Source organism: Crinia signifera, chromosome 4, assembly GCF_055691185.1.
Source record: "Crinia signifera chromosome 4, ASM5569118v1, whole genome shotgun sequence".
Lineage (NCBI taxonomy): Eukaryota > Metazoa > Chordata > Amphibia > Anura > Myobatrachidae > Crinia > Crinia signifera.
Genome location: NC_139220.1, coordinates 203,733,115 through 203,755,048, shown reverse-complemented (window position 1 = coordinate 203,755,048; position 21,934 = coordinate 203,733,115). Strand labels below are relative to the sequence as shown.

The 21,934-nt window shown below is 49.7% G+C and overlaps 1 protein-coding gene across 1 annotated transcript in view; it reads right to left on the bottom strand.

The window, feature by feature from the left end:
- Positions 1-4,730, bottom strand: part of TBC1D2B (TBC1 domain family member 2B) — a 43,406-nt gene extending 38,676 nt beyond the window's left edge. The window contains exon 1 of the mRNA XM_083183479.1: positions 3,925-4,730. Coding sequence (XP_083039605.1) covers positions 3,925-4,263 — 339 coding nt within the window. The 5' untranslated portion in view covers positions 4,264-4,730. The remainder of the gene's footprint in view (positions 1-3,924) is intronic.
- Between the last annotated feature and the right edge of the window lie 17,204 nt (positions 4,731-21,934).

Here is a 21,934-nt window from a genome sequence, read left to right as displayed (position 1 = left end):
ATAATGCTCTAGCCAATCAGCTCCTACAGTCAATTTTCAAAACCATTAATAAGGAAATGATTGGCTGGAGTACTATTTACCAATGTAACAAGTAATAACAGAAACATCACTCATTGATAAATCTGCCCATTTATCTCCATTCACGTTGTCTCTATTCAAGGCTAAGCATATATACTCCAAGGGCTCCTAAATATTTGATTATTGCATTTTTTCCCCCCATCAGATGTCAATAAGTGCAGCTATATGCGATGGGCTCGCTGCACTAGTGGCGAACCTAGCCGTCCTCTGGCGACAAGGAGTTCCCCAGAACATAGAATAGGGCAAGTGGCCGGCGAGGGGGTTAAGACGGCAAGGATGGTCTTGTTTTCGGTGATCCTCACCAAAAACAAGCCGCCCTCGCCGCAGAAACCCCCTCGCCGGCGGAAGTGAATACAGCCCAAAGTGGGAAATCAGGTATGTGGACATGACTAAAACTTGTTAGTAAGAAATGAAGGAAAACTGTTGAAAGCACTACGTTTATGCTTTTAATTTAGTGTAATGGTGCCATGGTGCGATGTGCAGCGTGCGTTTTAAACTAGATCGCAAAACGCATGAAAGGTGCTGAAACACAATGCGTTTTTGAACTAGATGCAAACTAGCTCAAAAAGTGCAGGCAGCACACACTTTATGTGCTGTGTGATGGGATGTGTGCGGGAGCACGCATCGCACCGTGTATGGGCACTTTCACATATACAATTGTATTACTCTACTTCTGGGTTTTTTCTGGTATGCTCTTGCACTAGTCGGATACATACTTTCCCTTGGGAATCACAATGAATTGAAGCCTATAGTATGGAGACTACAAAACTAATATAACTGACTTTGTTCTAAATCTGTGGTCCAAGGGGTGTGGATCGTATTGCCGACCCGACTTAGGTCGACAGACAGCAAGGTCGGCAGGATTCTAGGTCTACAGGTGTCTAGGTCGACATAGGTTTTTTCACCCCGAATGCCGACACAGTTAGCATGGACACAGTTGGAAGTCAACTGCTTCACTCGCAATGCTTCAGGCACGGTGCCTCGCTGAGCTCGGCACACTATTTTATTCTCCCACCATGCCCTAGTGGATGGTAGGGCATGAAATACCACCTGTCGGCACAAAAAAGACAGTGAAAAATCCCATGTCGACCTCGCGACCTGCCTATCTAACCCATGTCGACCTAACGCATTTTTCTACCTAAATCCATGTCGACCTTGACACCTGTCGACCTAGAACCCTGTCGACCCAAGTCGGGTCGACAATACGACCGTATCCCAGTCCAAGAACGTGACATGCCTGTAAATGGTATCCTATAATATTATATTTCAAAATCATAATTTCAAAGCATCCTTAAAAAAACTAAATATATTGTATATTAAATATACAGGGTATTTGGTAATAACTGATGTACATGTGATCTCATCCCTGCTGATGTTCACACACACGTCTGTTTTACTTAATAGATTATGGCTGTGCACTTTTGGCTCTCTTCAATACATTTGTGTATGACTTGCATTTGAGCTCTTTTTATTGTAATGTAAATACCGGTGGGTATAACGCTGTGAGTTACCAGGTGGTAGATAAATATAGTGAGGCAACTCAGAAAGGAATACGGTATATGTCTGCATGTAGTATTTTGATTATTAGCACAGGAAATCTGTCGTCTCCCTTTTCATTTATAAAAGGGCTGATAAAATATATAAATACTTTTTCCCCAAACACACATTGGCCCTTATTCAGATCTGATTGCAGTACAAATTTGTTCTCAAAATGGGCAAAACCATGTGCACTGCAGGTGGGGCAGATGTTACATGTGCAGAGAGTTACATTTGGGTGGGGTGTGTTGAAACTGAAATCTAAATTGCAGTGTAAAAATAATGCAGCCAGTATTTACCCTGCACAGAAACAAAATAACTCACCCAAATGTCTCTCTCTGCAAATGTTACATCTGCCCCACCTGCAGTGCACATTTACCCATTTTGAGAACAAATTTGTACTGCGATCAGATCTGAATAAAGGCCATTATTTATTAACCCAAAGCAAATACTATACTCATATCCAGGAACTAATACCTAACAGAGGGTGTTTGTTTTACATTTAAGTTAAGATGTCTGGGCTAAGCAAGATAAAAGCTAAAGCCTGGTACAGGCTATGCACATCATATAAGGGGGCATATGCATACACACTTGCAAAGAGAAAGTGAAGAAAGAGAAAAGTACCAATTAACCAGCTCCCAACTACCTTGCTAAAGGATGTGTCTGAAAAATGACAGTAAAGACTTGGTACATACTGAAATAAAGTGTGCCCAGTCGATCAGACACCTGACATGACCCTGCATTGGCAAGAGAGTACACACTTGCATGATGCAGGGGACGACATCGCAATGTAGGATGCTCTTACCCGATATCTCCTGGTTGGCCATGCAGCATGGACAACCAGAACTCATGATTTGGCCTGAAACTACTTATAAAAGTCGTATCCGTGATATTTTTTCTAGTGTGTACCCACCATTAGAAGCTTATTGGTCAGTAGTTTAACTCTCTCCAGTTAATGGGCAGGAGGCATAAAATCAGTCCTTTTCGGTCAAACCTCCAACAATTCATTTATGTGAGTTTTGCCAGCTTACCGCCAATACACTAAGCACCGGAACGTATCACTGGACCTGGTGGGTAAGTCCATCTTTAGCCCAATGATTATTTTCCACAAGAGTGATCCAATTGGATGTGCAGCCTGGCTCCCGGGTCCTAAACCTGGAAGTCTCCACACACTAAGGACAGATCTCATGGGGAAAGCTGTCCTTTGCTAAAATCCTCAAATAAACAGCGTTAATAACTAACTATATGCATGTAATGAGCGACAGGATACATCACATGTAAAGCGAGATGCATAGAATATAATTATACAGTGAGTGGCTTTCATCAAGCCAGTTTTTCATAAAAATTATGTAGTTCTGCATAAATTGCCTGCCTAATGCAAGATATTTCATGCAGTCAGATACTTGGAGAAGTCGAGAACACAAAAAACTGCTCCAATGTGCTGGTAAGTATTTCAGAGAGACAGCCACTTGTTGAAAGTGCTGTCCCTGAAGACACTTAGTACATTATGGGGATAATAATGAAAAAATTGTTGTTGGTGCGATATTGAAAGGGGAAAAATAAAATCATGATTTTTTTGAAGCATATGTCCCACAGCCTTCATTGATATTGCAGACACAACCTGGATATAAACTTGCATGTTTAGAACATGTAAACTGAAATGCAGGGCCCAGGATTTCACTGCATTCCTGGACACCCTTAAGCAGTGCCTCATATTATATCATCTAAGATAATACATAAAAAGTACAGGAGCGCATACATGTTACATTGAACAACAAGTAGCACACAGCAACCGCATCAATAGAAATTATGGGACTAAGTAAAAACCGGACCCGGATAAGACACCGGAACGCCGGGCCAGACATCAAACTCTGCATTCCGGAGCTTATAGTGTCTGGTCCGAGGGGTGTTATAGTGTCTGGTCCGAGGGGTGTCCCATGCGGGGGGTGTCTTGTCTGGGGGGATGCCTGTGATTGCTCACACCAGGGACATGGGGAAGGGGAGATTACAGCCTCCCCGTGTGGTCTGGACCGTTCCAGTTTTTATTACACCCCCGGACCATGCGGTGAGGCTGTATTCTCCCCCCTCTCCTCTCCCAGGTGACAGGTGCGAGAGCAGCCTCATCAGATGGAGCACCCCCGGACAGGACACCCCCGGACCGGATACTACAAGCTCCGGAATGCAGAGTTTGATGTCCAGTCCGGCATTCCGGTGTCTTATCCGATTCCGGATTTTACCCATACCCGAAATTATTCCTATGCCATTCACACTACAATCGTCACCCTACAGGAGCTTGCCAGTGGTAGTTACCCGGAGCAAGGATACCCTTCCGAAGCTGTGGATCTCAAACTGCCCCTCCTCCGCTTCCAGGTCGTAGCTGAAAGAAGCATCCGCAATGTCTATGTGCCCCAGAGGCTGGGCATCCTGGGAACTTTTAAAGTAGTAGAGATGGCACCTTCGGGGATCGAACACAAACCAGCGGTTCTTGAAGCTCCTTAGTGGCCCCTTCCCGGACATCTTGGCCAGATTGCCACAGAGCCTAGGGGGCGCCTCTGCTCCAGGTGCTGAGGTCATGTGCTCTTCACTAGGAGGGTCCTGGCTGCCGCTCCTGCCCTCCTCAGCTGGCATTACTTCGGGGAGCCCGGCCATCAGGCTGCCGCTGTCACCATCAGTGGAACGCTCAGGCAGTGGCGTTAATCATGCATGCTACTCCCTGGTCTATGTATAATGCTCAGTACTGTGCATCCTCTGCCAGCGCCACATGTGTGCCCTTATGTCACATACCCTGCTGCTGGGCTAATGCATCGCTATATCACCAGCTGCAGTGCCCACTGCCTAGCATGACTGCCCTCCGCACACACTAGACTTTATAGTTTATATCCTGTCTGCTGCACATGTGATCAGCCCAGATGTCCTCAGAAGCCATGGTCTGTGCACACTACACCCCACCACGCAAGTTTGCAGTCCTCTCCTCAGGTGCATGGTCAACGACATGAGCGACCCCTCCAGGTCAGGTATACCTAGAATAGCGCCCACGGGCTCACTCACTTCTCTTGCTTACACTCCCTTCATGGTAGTGTCTAGTTCCTTCTCTCCAGGCGTACCAACATTACGTCACATCCCACGTGACCATCACGTGATCACCCCATGTGATCACTATACTGCAGCAGCGGGATTTTCAATTCAGAGTGACGCCGTTCAGTCTGCCCATGCTACACCATACACAGCGCGATACTGCGCGCCGCGGGCTTTGCAGGCGCCAGTCAGTCTGATGCCCGCTAGCTGACCTGTGTGCCGGACACTAGCTGACCCAATGCTGCCCGACTGCGCGGGATTTTCAGGCGCCAGTCAGTCTGATGCCCGCTGACCCTCCACACCATGTCACCAGCACGTGACCGACCACTATATACTTAAGCTTGTCACCCGCCAGCCACTCACTCTCTACCCGTCGCCGGATGCTGCTACATGCTCTGCCATTCTGCCACTGACTTCCCGTGCCAGCGACACTAAGGTAATAAACCTGGGACCAGGCTGCAAAGTGGGGACATGTGGAGGACACTGCAGCGGGGAGCATATGGGGCGCAGACTGCACAAGGGGGAGTATATGGGGCGCAGGGCAGGCTGGAGGGGCAAGCATATGGGGAGTAGGCTGCACAAGGGGGAGCATATGGGGAGTAGGCTGCACAAGGGGGACCATATGGGAAGCAGGCTGCACAGGGGGGAGCATATGGGGTGCAGGCTGGGGGGCCATATGGGGTGCAGGCTGGGGGGGGGCATATGGGGAACAGGCTGCACAAGGGGGAGTAGGCTGGGGGGGGGCATATGGGGAGCAGGCTGCACAGGGGGGAGCATATGGGGAGCAGGCTGCAATGGGGGGGCATATGGGGAGCAGGCTGCAATGGGGGGGGGGCATATGGGGAGCAGGCTGCACAGGGGGGAGCATATGGGGATCAGGCTGCACAGGGGGGAGCATATGGGGAACAGGCTGCACAAGGGGGAGCAGGCTGGGGGGGGCATATGGGGAGCAGGCTGCACAGGGGGGAGCATATGGGGAGCAGGCTGCAGCGGGGGGCAAATGGGGAGCAGGCAGCACAGTGGGGAGCAGGCTTCACAGGGGGGGAACATATGGGGAGCAGGCTGCACAGGGGGGAGCATATGGGGCGCTGGCTGGAGGGGCAAGCATATGGGGCGCTTATGGGGAGCAGGCTGCACAGGGGGTAGCATATGGGGAGCAGGCTGCACAAGGGGGACCATATGGGGCGCAGGCTGGAGGGGCAAGCATATGGGTATCAGGCTGGGGGGGGGGGCATATGGGGAGCAGGCTGCACAGGGGGGACCATATGGGGCGCTGGCTGCAGGGGAAAGAATATGGGGTGCAGGCTGGAGGGGCAAGCATATGGGGAGCAGGCTGCAGCGGGGGGCAAATGGGGAGCAGGCAGCACAGGGGGGAGCATATGGGGAGCAGGCTTCACAGGGGGGGAACATATGGGGAGCAGGCTGCACAGGGGGGAGCATATGGGGCGCTGGCTGGAGGGGCAAGCATATGGGTATCAGGCTGGGGGGGGGGGGCATATGGGGAGCAGGCTGCACAGGGGGGACCATATGGGGCGCAGGCTGGAGGGGCAAGCATATGGGGAGCAGGCTGCAGCGGGGGGCAAATGGGGAGCAGGCAGCACAGGGGGGAGCATATGGGGAGCAGGCTTCACAGGGGGGGAACATATGGGGAGCAGGCTGCACAGGGGGGAGCATATGGGGCGCTGGCTGGAGGGGCAAGCATATGGGTATCAGGCTGGGGGGGGGGGGCATATGGGGAGCAGGCTGCACAGGGGGGACCATATGGGGCGCAGGCTGGAGGGGCAAGCATATGGGTATCAGGCTGGGGGGGGGGGGGCATATGGGGAGCAGGCTGCACAGGGGGGACCATATGGGGCGCTGGCTGCAGGGGAAAGAATATGGGGTGCAGGCTGGAGGGGCAAGCATATGGGGAGCAGGCTGCAGCGGGGGGCAAATGGGGAGCAGGCAGCACAGGGGGGAGCATATGGGGAGCAGGCTTCACAGGGGGGGAACATATGGGGAGCAGGCTGCACAGGGGGGAGCATATGGGGCGCTGGCTGGAGGGGCAAGCATATGGGTATCAGGCTGGGGGGGGGGGGCATATGGGGAGCAGGCTGCACAGGGGGGACCATATGGGGCGCAGGCTGGAGGGGCAAGCATATGGGGAGCAGGCTGCAGCGGGGGGCAAATGGGGAGCAGGCAGCACAGGGGGGAGCATATGGGGAGCAGGCTTCACAGGGGGGGAACATATGGGGAGCAGGCTGCACAGGGGGGAGCATATGGGGCGCTGGCTGGAGGGGCAAGCATATGGGTATCAGGCTGGGGGGGGGGGCATATGGGGAGCAGGCTGCACAGGGGGGACCATATGGGGCGCAGGCTGGAGGGGCAAGCATATGGGGAGCAGGCTGCAGCGGGGGGCAAATGGGGAGCAGGCAGCACAGGGGGGAGCATATGGGGAGCAGGCTTCACAGGGGGGGAACATATGGGGAGCAGGCTGCACAGGGGGGAGCATATGGGGTGCTGGCTGGAGGGGCAAGCATATGGGGCGCTTATGGGGAGCAGGCTGCACAGGGGGTAGCATATGGGGAGCAGGCTGCACAAGGGGGACCATATGGGGCGCAGGCTGGAGGGGCAAGCATATGGGTATCAGGCTGGGGGGGGGGGGCATATGGGGAGCAGGCTGCACAGGGGGGACCATATGGGGCGCTGGCTGCAGGGGAAAGAATATGGGGTGCAGGCTGGAGGGGCAAGCATATGGGGAGCAGGCTGCAGCGGGGGGCAAATGGGGAGCAGGCAGCACAGGGGGGAGCATATGGGGAGCAGGCTTCACAGGGGGGGAACATATGGGGAGCAGGCTGCACAGGGGGGAGCATATGGGGCGCTGGCTGGAGGGGCAAGCATATGGGTATCAGGCTGGGGGGGGGGGCATATGGGGAGCAGGCTGCACAGGGGGGACCATATGGGGCGCAGGCTGGAGGGGCAAGCATATGGGGAGCAGGCTGCAGCGGGGGGCAAATGGGGAGCAGGCAGCACAGGGGGAGCATATGGGGAGCAGGCTTCACAGGGGGGGAACATATGGGGAGCAGGCTGCACAGGGGGGAGCATATGGGGCGCTGGCTGGAGGGGCAAGCATATGGGTATCAGGCTGGGGGGGGCATATGGGGAGCAGGCTGCACAGGGGGGACCATATGGGGCGCAGGCTGGAGGGGCAAGCATATGGGGAGCGGGGGGCAAATGGGGAGCAGGCAGCACAGGGGGGAGCATATGGGGAGCAGGCTTCACAGGGGGGGAACATATGGGGAGCAGGCTGCACAGGGGGGAGCATATGGGGCGCTGGCTGGAGGGGAAAGCATATGGGGCGCTTATGGGGAGCAGGCTGCACAGGGGGTAGCATATGGGGAGCAGGCTGCACAAGGGGGACCATATGGGGCGCAGGCTGGAGGGGCAAGCATATGGGTATCAGGCTGGGGGGGGGGGGCATATGGGGAGCAGGCTGCACAGGGGGGACCATATGGGGTGCAGGCTGGAGGGGCAAGCATATGGGGAGCAGGCTGCAGCGGGGGGGCAAATGGGGAGCAGGCAGCACAGGGGGGAGCATATGGGGAGCAAGCTTCACAGGGGGGGAACATATGGGGAGTATGCTGCAGGGGTAAGCATATGGTGAACAGGCTGCACAAGGGGGGCCATACGGGGCGCAGGCTGGAGGGGCAAGCATATGGGGAGCAGACTGGAGGGGCAAGCATATGGGGAGCAGGTTGCAGCGGGGGGGCATATGGGGCGCAGACTGGAGGGGCAAGCATATGGGGAGCAGGCTGCAGCGGGGGGGGCATATGGGGCGCAGGCTGGAGGGTCAAGCATATGGGGAGCAGGCTGCAGCGGGGGGCATATGGGGCGCGGGCTGGAGGGGCAAGCATATGGGGAGCAGGCTGCAGCGGGGGGGGGCATATGGGGAGCAGGCTGCAGCGGGGGGCATATGGGGCGCGGGCTGGAGGGGCAAGCATATGGGGAGCAGGCTGCAGCGGGGGGGGCATATGGGGAGCAGGCTGCAGCGGGGGGGACATATGGGGAGCAGGCTGCACAGGGGGGAGCATATGGGGAGCAGGCTGCACAGGGGGGAACATATGGGGAGCAGGCTGCACAGGGGGAGCACATGGGGGGCAGGCTGCACAGGGGGAGCACATGGGGGGCAGGCTGCACAGGGGGGAGCACATGGGGAGCAGGCTGCACAGGGGGGAGCACATGGGGAGCAGTAGTGATGGCCATCGGTGCAGTCGATGCTTGCCATCAATGGTCATAAACTATTAACTTTAAGAAATTGGATTTATTTTACTGATGAAACAATATATACTGTAACATCAAATGTTTGTGTTTATTGATTGAAATAATCATTGGTGACATTTGTAGCGCACCTCTATTCTGTTTCTATAAACTATGTAATGGATAACCATTGATTGCTAAAAGAAATCGATAGTTATACATCACCTTTGAGTGGCTGTAGGACCATTTTAAAATCCGTTCTGGGGTTGGGGGCGTGGCTATGCTCAGTGTCCCGGCACCTTGACGAAAAGAAAAAAAAAGCATTGTTTCTGCTATGCCATCGATGTAGGAAAACCATCAGTCATCAACGGCCATAAACAATCAATTATTTTGAGTCATCTATGGCTTATGGCCATTGTTAAATACTTTTGCCATTGATGCCAGATGGTTTTCCTACATCGATGGCATAGTAGAAACAATGTTTCTCTTTTTTTCTTCTCTTCAAGATGCCGGGACACTGAGCATAGCTCCGCCCCCAACACCATAAAGCCCTACCCCCACATTTTGATTGGTCCTCCAGCCATTCAGTCAATGGTGATGGATAACCATTGATAGCTAAAACTATCGATGGTTATCCATCACATAGTTTATGACTATAGATTTCTGGGTGTAGACTCGCCATAGATTGCGACTGCACCGATGACCATCCCTACTGCTCCCCATGTGCTTCCCTATGTGCCCCTACTTTGCAGCCTGGTCCCCATGTGCCCCTACTGTGCAGCCTGCTTCGAAGCAGGCTGCGCAGTGGGGGCACATATGGGGAGCATGTTGCACAGTGGGGGCACATGGGGGGGGAAGAGGGTGAAGGTGAGTGAGCACAGCTATGGACTATATATGGATTGGGGGTTACAGGTGGTGGGGACAGTAAGGCAAAATAGGGGAAGCAGGTTGCATAGGGGTTAGAGCAGGTCAGGATGCATGGGGGGGGTAGGGTCATTCAAACACTGAGGGCAATTGGTCACAGTGACGGTGCATATTGACAGCAGGTGTGCGGGACAAGTGTGCACACAAAGCGAGTGCATGGTGAAGCAGGGTAAGGCATTCCATGGAGATGTTGCGCAAATGTGGGGAATGTATTGTGAAGAAAGCTGCAGGAGTGGCAAGTCATGGGTATAATTTTTTTTAACATACGCCATTTAACACGTTATTCCTGTGTAATCTATATTTCTCTTTTGTCCAGTCCGGTGACACAGCTAACCTTGGGATGTAGAGGGGTCCGCCAGGAGCCAGGCACCTATGCTTCAAACTTTGGGAGCAGGCTCCTCCCTTCTGCATCCCATCATGCCTCAGTTTCGTTTAGGTGCCCACAGGAGTGGGTGCAATGCTGAGTGGCTGCGCGCAGCCACACTTTTATTCTTTGGTTTTTTAGTTAGGTTTTTATTATTTTCTTAATTTATAGTGCAGGTTTTGCCAGCATAGGACTTCTGTGGAAGTCATTTCATGCTGAGAGCGCAGCAGGACACAGACAGAAGCGCGTCCTGTGTGCAGAGAGGTACATTCAGGGAGAATGTGCGCTCTGCACAGCGCTGAGCTCCGCTCAGACGGAGACTGGTCCTGGGCCACGGGGGACCCCATCCAGCGCCTTGCTAGAAGGGGATCTTGGGGAAGGGTCCTCCAGCGATGGCAGACGCCATCTTTAACGGTTTGGGAGCTGAAATCCCCCAGGGGAGTTGAAGCTCCTTACAGGACGCCCAGCGTTTCTGGGCAACTCCAAGTGATCCCTAGAGGGGGAGTCACTGGAGATGAGAGAGAGACACGGTGGGTGCGCCTGAAGGGGATTTGGCGCCAAAAGCGCGACTTCCCTCACTATTAGGAAGATTGGACTCTTCCACTCGTTTCTGGCGCCATTACTCTGTGCTTGCTGCGGAGCTGAGAAAGACAGAGCCTGCTCAGAAGTTTCTCTGGAGAACGCTTCCTCCACTGTATCGCTAGCAACAGGAACACAGATAAGTACACTTGGTGCATGACTCTGTGACTTTGCCTGAACGTTGTGCAGTGTTTAATTCTTTGATATTATCATGGCAGACGAGTGCAGTTCTGTTGCTGGGGAGGGAGCGCTTGAGATGTTTTATCATTGCAAAAAATGTAATGTAAATATGTCGGTTGAACAGTTGGACCAGGGGGAATTGTGCCCTTCCTGTGAAGCTGTCCCCTGTGGAACTCGCACCACAAGTCCCAGGGAGGCTGAGCCGGCCTGGGCTGTGGCTTTGGGACAGTCTGTAAAAGCTTTGGCAGAGGCTTTAAACAGGCAGAGGGGATCGTTAGTAGGATCACCAGGTCCTATTCCCTCATCTCAGGGATCTCTTCCCCTTTCACAGGGAGACCCCATATTGCTGCAGACTATGCAGGATACTGCTCAGGGGGTGCATAAAATGTCTTCCCTTTTGGAGCAATTCACAAAGGTTTCTGATGAATTTATGCTACGGCAGGGGTCCCCAGTGGTTCCTCCAGTATATGCTGATGATGATGTGGAGGAAGAGGATTTAACTTGGTCACAGGGGGAGGAAGCAGATTTCTCAGCCTCTGGCATTGAGGACCTCATTTGGGCCGTCAAACAGGCATTGGATTTACCTGTAGAGGAAAAGTCCTCTACACAGTGTGTGTTTAAGCGGAGTAAAAAGGAACCAGTTTCTTTCCCATCAGATGAGGGCATGGTGGCTCTGCTGGGTGAGGCTGGCAAGGCCCCGGACAAGAGGCTATTGATGGCAAAAAAATATGCAAACATGTATCCCATGCCGGAGAATCATGTTAAGGTGTGGGAGAAAGTTCCGTTGGTGGACTCCTCCGTGGCCAGATTGTCAAAAGCCACGGCACTTCCAGTGCAGGGTGGCGCGGCTTTTAAAGATCCGGTAGACAAAAAGGTAGAAGGCTGTTTAAAGGCAGTTTTTGAGGGAGTGGGTTTCACTATGAGGCCCATCATTGCCTCGGCTTGGGTGGCTAAGGCCATGATCAAGTGGACTGAGTCATTGGAGAGTCATCTGCAGCATGATGCTGAAGCTTTGGCCATGGTTGAAAAGTTAAAGTGTGCCGCGGAGTACATTGGTGAGGCCAGTGAGGAGGGCGCCAAGATGGCGTCAAAAGTCTCGGTCACGTCTGTCACGGCCAGAAGGGCTCTCTGGTTAAAAGCTTGGGACGCAGATAGTGAGTCCAAGAAATCCTTAGAGAATATTCCCTTTAAAGGGGAGTTGTTGTTTGGTTCTGAATTGGATGAGATAATCAAACAGGCAACGGGTGGTAAGAGCACCTTTCTTCCTACTACTTCAAAGTCTACTGGGTCGAAGTTTGGAGTGTTTAAGCAGTCCTTTCGGCCCTCCTTTAGGGGGGGAGCATCTGGCAGAGGTCAGTCAGGCCGGGGAAGATTTCAAGCCGGCAGAGGTAGGGCTTCCAAGTCCAGGTTTGGCGCCTTTAATAAGAAGCACGTTGCCAAGGGGGAGGACAAACCCTCGGCATGACGGGGCGGAGACTCCCTGTTCTGGAATCAGGGTAGGGGGTCGGCTCCTGCAGTTTCAGGACAGTTGGAAGGTAGTCACGGACGATCCGTGGGTGCTTTCCATTGTTTCAGAAGGATATCGGATAAAACTGAGAGGCCCGCCCCCTCACAGATTCCTTCCAACGCCCTTACCAAGGACAGCCTCCCTCAGAGCTTCTCTTTTGGCAGCAGCCATATCTCTAGAGGAGAAGGGGGTAGTTATTCCAGTGCCCCTAGGGGAGAGAAGAAAAGGGTTTTATTCAATACTCTTTTTGGTTCCCAAGCCAGACGGGTCTTTCAGGCCCATTCTAAACTTAAAATCTTTGAATGCTCATCTCTGGGTGGATCACTTTCGCATGGAATCTCTACGGTCAGTGCTGCTGAGTATAGAACCAGGGGAGTTTTTAGCATCAGTAGACATTCAAGATGCCTCTCCATGTTCCCATTCACAGGGAATTCCAGTCTTTGCTAAGATTTGCAATAGGAGAGAAGCATTGGCAATTCCAGGCACTCCCATTTGGACTAGCCACGGCTCCGAGAGTATTCACCAAAGTGATGTCCATTATGGCGGCAGCTCTCAGGTTGGGGGGATAACTGTTATCCCTTACCTGGACGATCTGCTTTTCAAAGCGGAATCAGCAGAGAAGTTGAAGGTCCACCTGGAGAGGGCGACACAGTTTTTAAGAGATCAGGGTTGGATTTTAAATCTACCCAAGTCCCACTTGACACCGACGCAAAATCTGAAATTTTTGGGGGTGATCATAGACACACATCTTCCCAGAATCCAAAGCGTTGGAAATTCGGCTGATGGTTTTGGAAATTCTCCAAGCCCCGGCACCATCAGTGTGGCAGGGAGTCAGACTACTAGGGAAGATGGTGGCAACCTTCGAAACCTTGCAGTTCGCCAGGTTCCACTCCAGAATTTTTCAATGGAACATCCTGGCTTGTTGGTCAGGAGATGCCAAAAGGATGAAATTGGAGATTCTTTACCTGTCCACGGAGTCCAGGAGGTCTCTCTTGTGGTGGACAGATGTGGAGAATTTACAACTGGGAAAATCTCTCAGGTCTTGGGATTGGCTGGTCATAACGACCGACGCCAGTCTGAAGGGCTGGAGGGCAGTGACCCTTCATCTAAGACTACAAGGACTTTGGTCAGTAGAGGAGACAAAATTGCCCATAAACATCCTAGAACTGAGGGCAGTACTGAATGCCTTACTGCAGGCGGAGTCGTATCTCAGAGGGTCTCCACTGAAAATTCAGTCGGACAATGCCACGACGGTGGCCTATTTGAACCATCAAGGCAGGACTCGCAGCAAGATGGCTATGGCCGAGGTATCCAAGATCTTCAGCTGGGCGGAGATCAATGTTCCAGCATTATCGGCCATTTTTATACCGGGAGTCAAAAATGTGGAGGCGGATTACCTCAGCAGAGAATCCCTACAGGAGGGAGAGTGGTCTCTTCATCGGGATGTCTTTCAGGAGATTGTCAGTCGTTGGGGTCTCCCAGACATAGACCTTATGGCAACGAGATCGAACCGTCAGGTTCAGACGTTTTGCTCCCGAGTAAGGGATCCGACTGCTTGGGCGGTGGACGCCATGACAGTTCCGTGGGAGTTCCAGATGGTGTACATCTTTCCACCTTTGCCCATGTTGCCGAGAGTCTTGAGGAAGATAAGGGACCAAAAGGTACGAGCAATTCTGATTGCTCCAAACTGGCCCAGGAGGTCTTGGTACTCCACTGTACTGAGGTTGTCGAAGGAGTCCTGGAAACTACCTCTAAGGCAGGACCTGTTGTTGCAAGGCCCGTTCCTTCACGAGGACCCAGCTCGTCTAAGTTTGACGGCGTGGCTTTTGAAACCTCCTTATTGAAGAAAAAGGGGTTTTCTGATGAGGTTATACAGACCATGTTGAGGGCCCGCAAGCCAGTGTCTGCGGCTAACTACCATAGGGTCTGGAAAATCTACATTAGATGGTGTGAGAGACAGAAGCTGCACACCTCCAGATTCAATTTGTCTAGACTTTTGAATTTCTTGCAGGATGGTTTTTCTTCAGGCCTTAGTCTGCAATCGTTAAAAGTACAGCTATCAGCCTTATCCATATTTTTTCAAAAAAGGGTAGCTTTGTTGCCGGAGGTTCAGACATTCTTACAAGGAGTTGCTAGACTCAAACCACCTTATAAGCAGCCGGTGGCACCTTGGGATCTGTCTTTGGTTCTATCCATGCTACAGAATCCTCCTTTTGAACCGCTTAGATCTGCGGAATTGAAGTACGTAACATGGAAACTTACTTTTTTATTGGCTATTGCATCAGCCAGACGTGTGTCAGAGTTGGGTGCTTTGTCATGTAAGTCACCGTTTTTGATTTTTCATGATGACAGGGCTGTGTTACGCACAGTTCCAAAATTCCTACCTAAGGTAGTGACGTCTTTTCATTTGAACCAGGATATTGTACTTCCAGTTTTTGTTCCCCCAGAAGGGGTTAAAAATAGGGACAAAATGAAGAGATTGGATGTTGTCCGCGCCTTGTGGATATACATTGAGAGGGTAAAGGACTTTCGCAAATCGGATTTGCTCTTGGTGCTATATGATGTGCATAAGATTGGGTGGCCTGCATCCAAGCAGACCATCGCACGTTGGTTACGATCTACCATTGCCTTTGCCTACTGTAAAGCGGGTAGACCTGTTCCATCTCGTATTAATGCACACACTACCAGGTCGGTTGCTTCTTCCTGGGCGGTGCGCCATGGGGCTACGGCGGAGCAGTTGTGTAGGGCTGCCACCTGGTCCTCTGTTCATACCTTTACCAAATTTTACAGGTTCCATGAGTTCGCGTCGGAGGACGCTTCATTCGGACGGGCAGTGATGAAAACTGCTGGTCTGAGCGTACCCTCCCAAAGGACCGGCTCGTGAACGTCCCAAGGTTAGCTGTGTCACCGGACTGGACGAAAGAGAAAAGGGGATTTTTGTAAGAACTTACCGTTCGAACCCCTTTCTCTGAGTCCAGTCCGGTGACACAGCGATCCCTCCCTTACGCTCAGTTAAGTGTACCGTTCATGTGTTGCCATGTTATGGTTAATGTTATGTTGCCTTAAAAAAAAAAAAATATATATATATATATATATATATATATATATATATATATATATATATATATATATATATATATATATATATATATATATATATATATATATATATATATATATATATATATATAATGTTCAGGCATTGTTCTGAGTTATGTATCCTAGTGTGCTTTTGAAGTCGAACTGAGGCATGATGGGATGCAGAAGGGAGGAGCCTGCTCCCAAAGTTTGAAGCATAGGTGCCTGGCTCCTGGCGGACCCCTCTACATCCCAAGGTTAGCTGTGTCACCGGACTGGACTCAGAGAAAGGGGTTCGAACGGTAAGTTCTTACAAAAATCCCCTTTTACAATGTACCTGTGACCCAAAAAAAGGTTGAGCTCTAGAAATGGATCAGTTGGGTGCTAATATTAAACAGTATATTAGTATAAAACATGCATATGCATGGGTATAAAAAAAATAGACAGTTTAAAAATTATTTAAACAAACATCTATAGTACTCAATATAAAAATGGGGCAATCAAATGTTGTATACTTATAAGTTGGAATTGCGTTTGTGTCCCTGCAAGGTTAATGGATTTGTACTCTAATCACACAATGGACCCATCCTGGGTAAACTGAACATTTATAACCAACTTTGCAAAGGGACACAACGCGATTCCAACCTATATGTGTCCAAGCTTTGATTGCCCCATTTTTATTTTTACATTGAATACTATATATGTTTATGTTTTAATAATTTAAAAACTGTCTATTTTTTTATACACATGCATTAAGTAGTGTTCATTCTAGCACCCGCCATATTTGAAAACCTATGCAGTTCCTCTTCCCCGCCTAGGGTGTCGCTGTCTGCTGAATTGCTTCTAGCACAGTGTGGTCTGTATATCAGCACTGATATGCAAACCCGACATGTGCTAGAAACACCACAGCAGACGGGGAAGATTAACTGCATAGATTTCAAATATGGTGGATGCTAGAATGAACATTGATTAATTATATGTTTTACACTAATAAATACTGTTCACTAAACTGATCCATTTCTAGCACGCCACCTTTTTGATTTACGTGTACCTTCTTAGGGGTTTTGACACCCCCCCCCCCCCCCCCCCCCCCCAGTAGGAGCAGCTTGACACACCACCCCAGTAGGCGCCCGTTTTTTCCTTTAGCCCCAAGGCTAAAATACTCTATTTTTCAAAGTACCTCTGACTACTAGTGACCTGGTCTTCCTTCTCTGCACTTTTAGAGGATGTCCTCTTTAAGCGCTCATCCCTTTTTTTTTTCCTAGTACCTCAAAGAGGAACAATTTGCCCTTTGGCGGGCTTGCTTAACTCGCCACAGGTTATTTTTCTCCTCTATGTCCATGTTGATTTGGAGGAGTGAGGTTGGATAGTAACTTCTGTTTTGTTACAAAAACGCAAGTTGAGCTAGCCACAACCTCTCCATTCAGCTCCTGTTGGCTTCCATGTTTGAAGCCCCAGCAATTTCACCTCTGGTTGATCCTTTTGCACGCATTTCCCATTGGGATAAGTGATGCATATTGGCCATTCGCAGAACAAAGGTGTTTCAGTTTTACCAGTCTCTGCGTCTGATTCGATCCCCTTTGCACCCATCGTTTGCAATGTTACCAGCATAAAGGTTTCTCACAATGGTAACGTCCTGACAGTTTGCCAGGTGAAGAAATCTTCCTCCTATGCAGACCCTGGCTTGTTCACTCACAGAAAATGTAATTGACTAGCCTCCATTCCAGGATTGCAGGATGGCACTGCCCCATCCTCAAAACAGCAACATCCTTTCATATATGCCACAGCTTTTGGTCACTGCGTGCAGTCATTCCGATTTTTCTCATGCTAAATCACTATGTAAAATGTAGTTTAACTTGCGTTTGTGCTTTTATTAATCATTCCCTCTGTGCAATGTGGGTTTTATGCACATGGACCATGTTGCATACAATATACAAAATAGCATACACAGAAAAAAAAAGTATTCCCAAAACATAATTCATGTGAGTGTGAAAAATAGATCAAAAAATTTGATAAAAATTAAGACCATTTAAAAAGAAAAACAATCACCTTTTACACATAGCCGGTCCAAAGTTGCCTCTATAATGTGAGCATGGAATCTTCCTGTCTGCAATACCAAGTTATACCAGATACCACTGGGAGAATTGCAGTTGATCTTGAATTGCAAGATCTTGCTGTGAGAGGTAATATGGCGCGTCTCCATGCTTTTCCAGCACTGTATTCTCAGTTTTGTGTACACTGTGGTCAGTGATCCTGTGGACTCATCTTAGGTGCGCATGTTATGTTATTTAGGAAATTCTGGTATGTACACCAATAAATGCCTGTGTTGTTACTGGGTGGTAATATATTGCTTAGCTCTCTTTAGAGAGTAAGGGAAACTGCCTTGAATGCTTTAAGGTAGCACTTACGATCAGCCTGGTAGGATCAGCAGACTCCTGAACCAGTTCACTCCCTTGTGATACTTGTGAAAATGTGTTCTGGACCACTTTATCAGTTAATTGCCTGCATTGGATTTATTGTGATTTCCAGGATGTCAAATGATCCTGTTCAACATGTGATTCCCTTATAATCTGCATTCAGCTTTTTGTTCACAATAGATTGTGTCCATGCTGCAGCAATCCTCAAGATTTCGCTTGAGCTACTATTCAATTTCTTTTCAGCAATAGTAAATTAAGAAACTACAGCGACTTCCACGATTTGTTTTGGAAATTAGCATATTGCAGGGGACGGACACCCTCTGTTGTCCTTTCAACTATGTTGTGCAGGCAGCATTAAAGTCACAGATATTACTATCTCATTACATCCCAACTTGACTCATGCAGACTTTCCTTCTCTTCCCAGATTTCTATGGCTCTCAGAATTGAAAACCTTATCTGCTGGACGTAACGCAGAAAGTCATTGACAGAATGTCTGTACACTAACTGAAAATGAAAAACTCAACTATTGTGGCGTCTTTTGATTGGACTCCTGTTTTTTTTTTTTTTTATCAATTTTCAAGCTGACAATCATGCCGTACACACAATGATATTTTAACTACTAGTTTAGCCTGTATGGTTCAAATCGTACAATGTTGGTAAGCGCTCCAAATGTGTCCGTATTGCAAGCAAAATTTTACTATATTGCACACCCAGCCAATATTTAAAACGATATATTGTAGTATAGTCAAAATCGTCCGTATTTAAAACCGGCCATGTCTACAGGTTTAGGAAAATCACATGGCACAAATCTGGCCTACTCTAAATCTCACCGTGTCTATGCCCCTTTAGTATACCAAAATGAGCTACATTTCTTCCACTTTCAAACTGCATGTTATTACATCAGACATGAATGCCTCACCTGTACAGTAAAAGTAGTGTTCATTCTAGCACCCTGCACCTTTAAAAATTTGTGCAGTTTCTCTTCCCTGGCTGGGGTGTCACTCTGTACTGCTGATACTCAGCACACTCTGGTTTGTATATAAGCACCAAGATACAGACAAGAGTGTGCTGAGAATCACCAGAAGAGTGACACCCCAGGCAGGGAAGAGGAACTGCACACATTTTTAAAGGTGCAGGGTTCTAAAAAGATCGCTAAAAAGTAAACTTTATTTTGTCATTATTTAAATCCATAATCATAAAGTGCTCTTAATAAACATTATCTGATAAGAGTTGTTTTCGTTTTGAACACACCTGGAAAAAGTCGGTCACGCTTCACACAATCGGTTACCTGTGTTTAAGAAGACTTCATTCCATTTTAAAACCTATATAATCAAAAATGATTCCATAATTATATTAATATACAGTATTAAGTTAAACTTAAGCCTGTGCGTTTGTATTTCATGTCTGCTGTTTTTATCTTGCCAATCATTAAATGTTTACTTTGTGTAAACAAATGTGATCTATCACTGTACTCAGGCCCACAAATGGTTCCTATTTTACATGCCTCCTCACCTTGTAAAATGTTCCAGTGAACAATGAATACACCTGTGCATCTGCTGTTTGACCTGTAGAAAGTTTACTTGTTATCTTTATATTTAGATAACCAATGTTTTAGAGCAGTAGTTCTAAAACTTTTGTGAATACTGTAGCCTAATGGCCCCCATACACTATACGATTTGGGCACGATTTCACCCGATTCGGATGAATCGGGCCATGAAATCGGCCCAAATCGCATGGTTTGACAGCCCCCCCGATGCGCGGTCCCATGCGCATCGGATCGGAGTCGGGCAGTCGGACCGGCTGCACATAAGATTTCCTAAATCTTATGTGCAGCCTCCGGGCGGGGGACGCCAGAGCCAGGCAGGGGGAGAGCGGGCAGCGTCAGCGGTGACAGACGCTGGGGAGGGCGATGCTGGAGAGCCGGGCTGGGGACACAGGCAGCAGCGGGCGGGGGTGGACGCCGGTGAACAGAGCTGGCCGGGCGCAGCATGACCGGGGACGGGGAGAACGCTGCAAGAAAAAAAAACCCATTACAAATGAATTGGAAGCCAGTGATTGGCTGAGAGAGCTCTCTCAGCCAATCAGCTGAGAGAGCTCTCAGCCAATCACTGGCTTCCAATTCATTTGTAATGTTTTTTTTTTTTTTCTTGCAGCGTTCTCCCCGTCCCCGGTCATGCTGCGCCCGGCCAGCTCGTTCACCGGCGTCCACCCCCGCCCGCTGCTGCCTGTGTCCCCAGCCCGGCTCTCCAGCGCCCCCCCACCGCCCGCTGCCTATTTGACAGCTACAATGCCCGGCTCCCCCCCTGTTGCTCCCCAGTGTCCCTCACCCCGCTCTCCCCCTGCAGCTCCCCGGGAGTTTTATATGATAAATCGCATGGCGATTTATCATATGCACAACTTGGCACATCAAGTGCCTTATCATGATGGAAACCTCCCGGGGAGCTGCCGGGGAAATCGGGTCCGACTTGTCCCTAGGACAAGTCGGGCTAATGTATGGGGGGCTTTACAGTATCTGAAGTTTTTTAGTGGCACTTCTAGCCCAAAAGTTGGTTGGTTGAGAAATTGCGAAAAATATATTCAATGTGTTTTTATGTCAACCTTAGGTACATTTACATGGTGAGGGACAGGATTTGCTTTTGTTTGTCCACGTGTTTTATGATCACCATCCACCAGCACTGGATTTGCCTATTCCATTGAATCAAAATAATTAGAATTGGTCCTTGACCACAACCTGAGTTATCCCTGCAAGTTTCCCACTGCACCTCTGTGTGCCATGTCACGCAGTTTGAGAACCACTGGTTTAGACTGGAAATTTATACATATTTTGTTCTATTATATCCATTAGAAAGGTTCAGTACCTATTATTTCAAGGTTGCATATATGTCATTTCAAATTCACTTATTTTCTTCTACAGTTAATCAATAATACCATCTATAATCATGTACTGTATAGAGCAGGCATTTCTAACCATGGTCCTCATGGCACACCAACAGTGCATGTTTTCGTGATATACATGCTTCACAGGCTAAATAAAAATACCTGAGGCACTAATAGTCATCTGTGCTGATGCCTGGATATCACTAAAACATGCACTGTTCGTGTGCCATGGTTGGTAATGCCTGATATAGGGCCAACCTAGTGTCTAAAAGTCACCACACAGACTTTTTTTTCTGAAAAATTTTGCATTTTCCAGTGCATCTAAACGACAAATCGTTCATAAATGTGCAAATCGTTTGTTGTCCATACACTGTAATGGGCCCCACATACAGCACGATATTCAGGCATTTTCTGAGCGATTCTAACAAATCGCTCAGAAAATGCATGTAAATTGCTGTGTATATAGCCCACACAGCGATTTACATGCGCGCACCCGCCGTTCTGAATCTGTCATAGATTCAGAACGGACGGGCTGTTCAATTCAGAGCAGTCGCTCAGAAAGCTCCTGCTCATCTCCCGCATGTGTGGCTGCGGGCAGATGAGCAGGGCGAGCGACTGCAGAACCCGCCGCCGCCACCCCTGACCCCCCACCACCAGTAGCACCCATCCCCATCCCCACATCTCCTCTCGGCGGCAGCGCGGCGGCGTCAGGACGAAAATGTAAAAAAAAATTCAAATTTCAAAATGGCCGCGGCCAGCCAATCACGGCTCGCCGCGTCATTGCCCCGCCCGCTCGAGCTGGCTATATTAGCCAGCTCGAGACAGGGTAGGGGCAGTCAGTCCGACGGCGGAGGAGGAGAGAAGAGCTCCCGAAGTCCTGGGAGGCGCGGCCAATGCAAAAGAGCTTAAAAGGCCGCCGCCCCCAGGTGAAGAACACAGATGAAGAGGCAGAAGCCCTGGGAGGCAGCGGCCATGCAAAAGAGCTTAGGGAGCCGCTGCCCCCCAGGTGAAGACACCGCAGAAGCCCGGGGGGGGGGGGGGCAGGAGCCCCCCTGGGTGAAGACCAGATGCAGTTAATAAAAT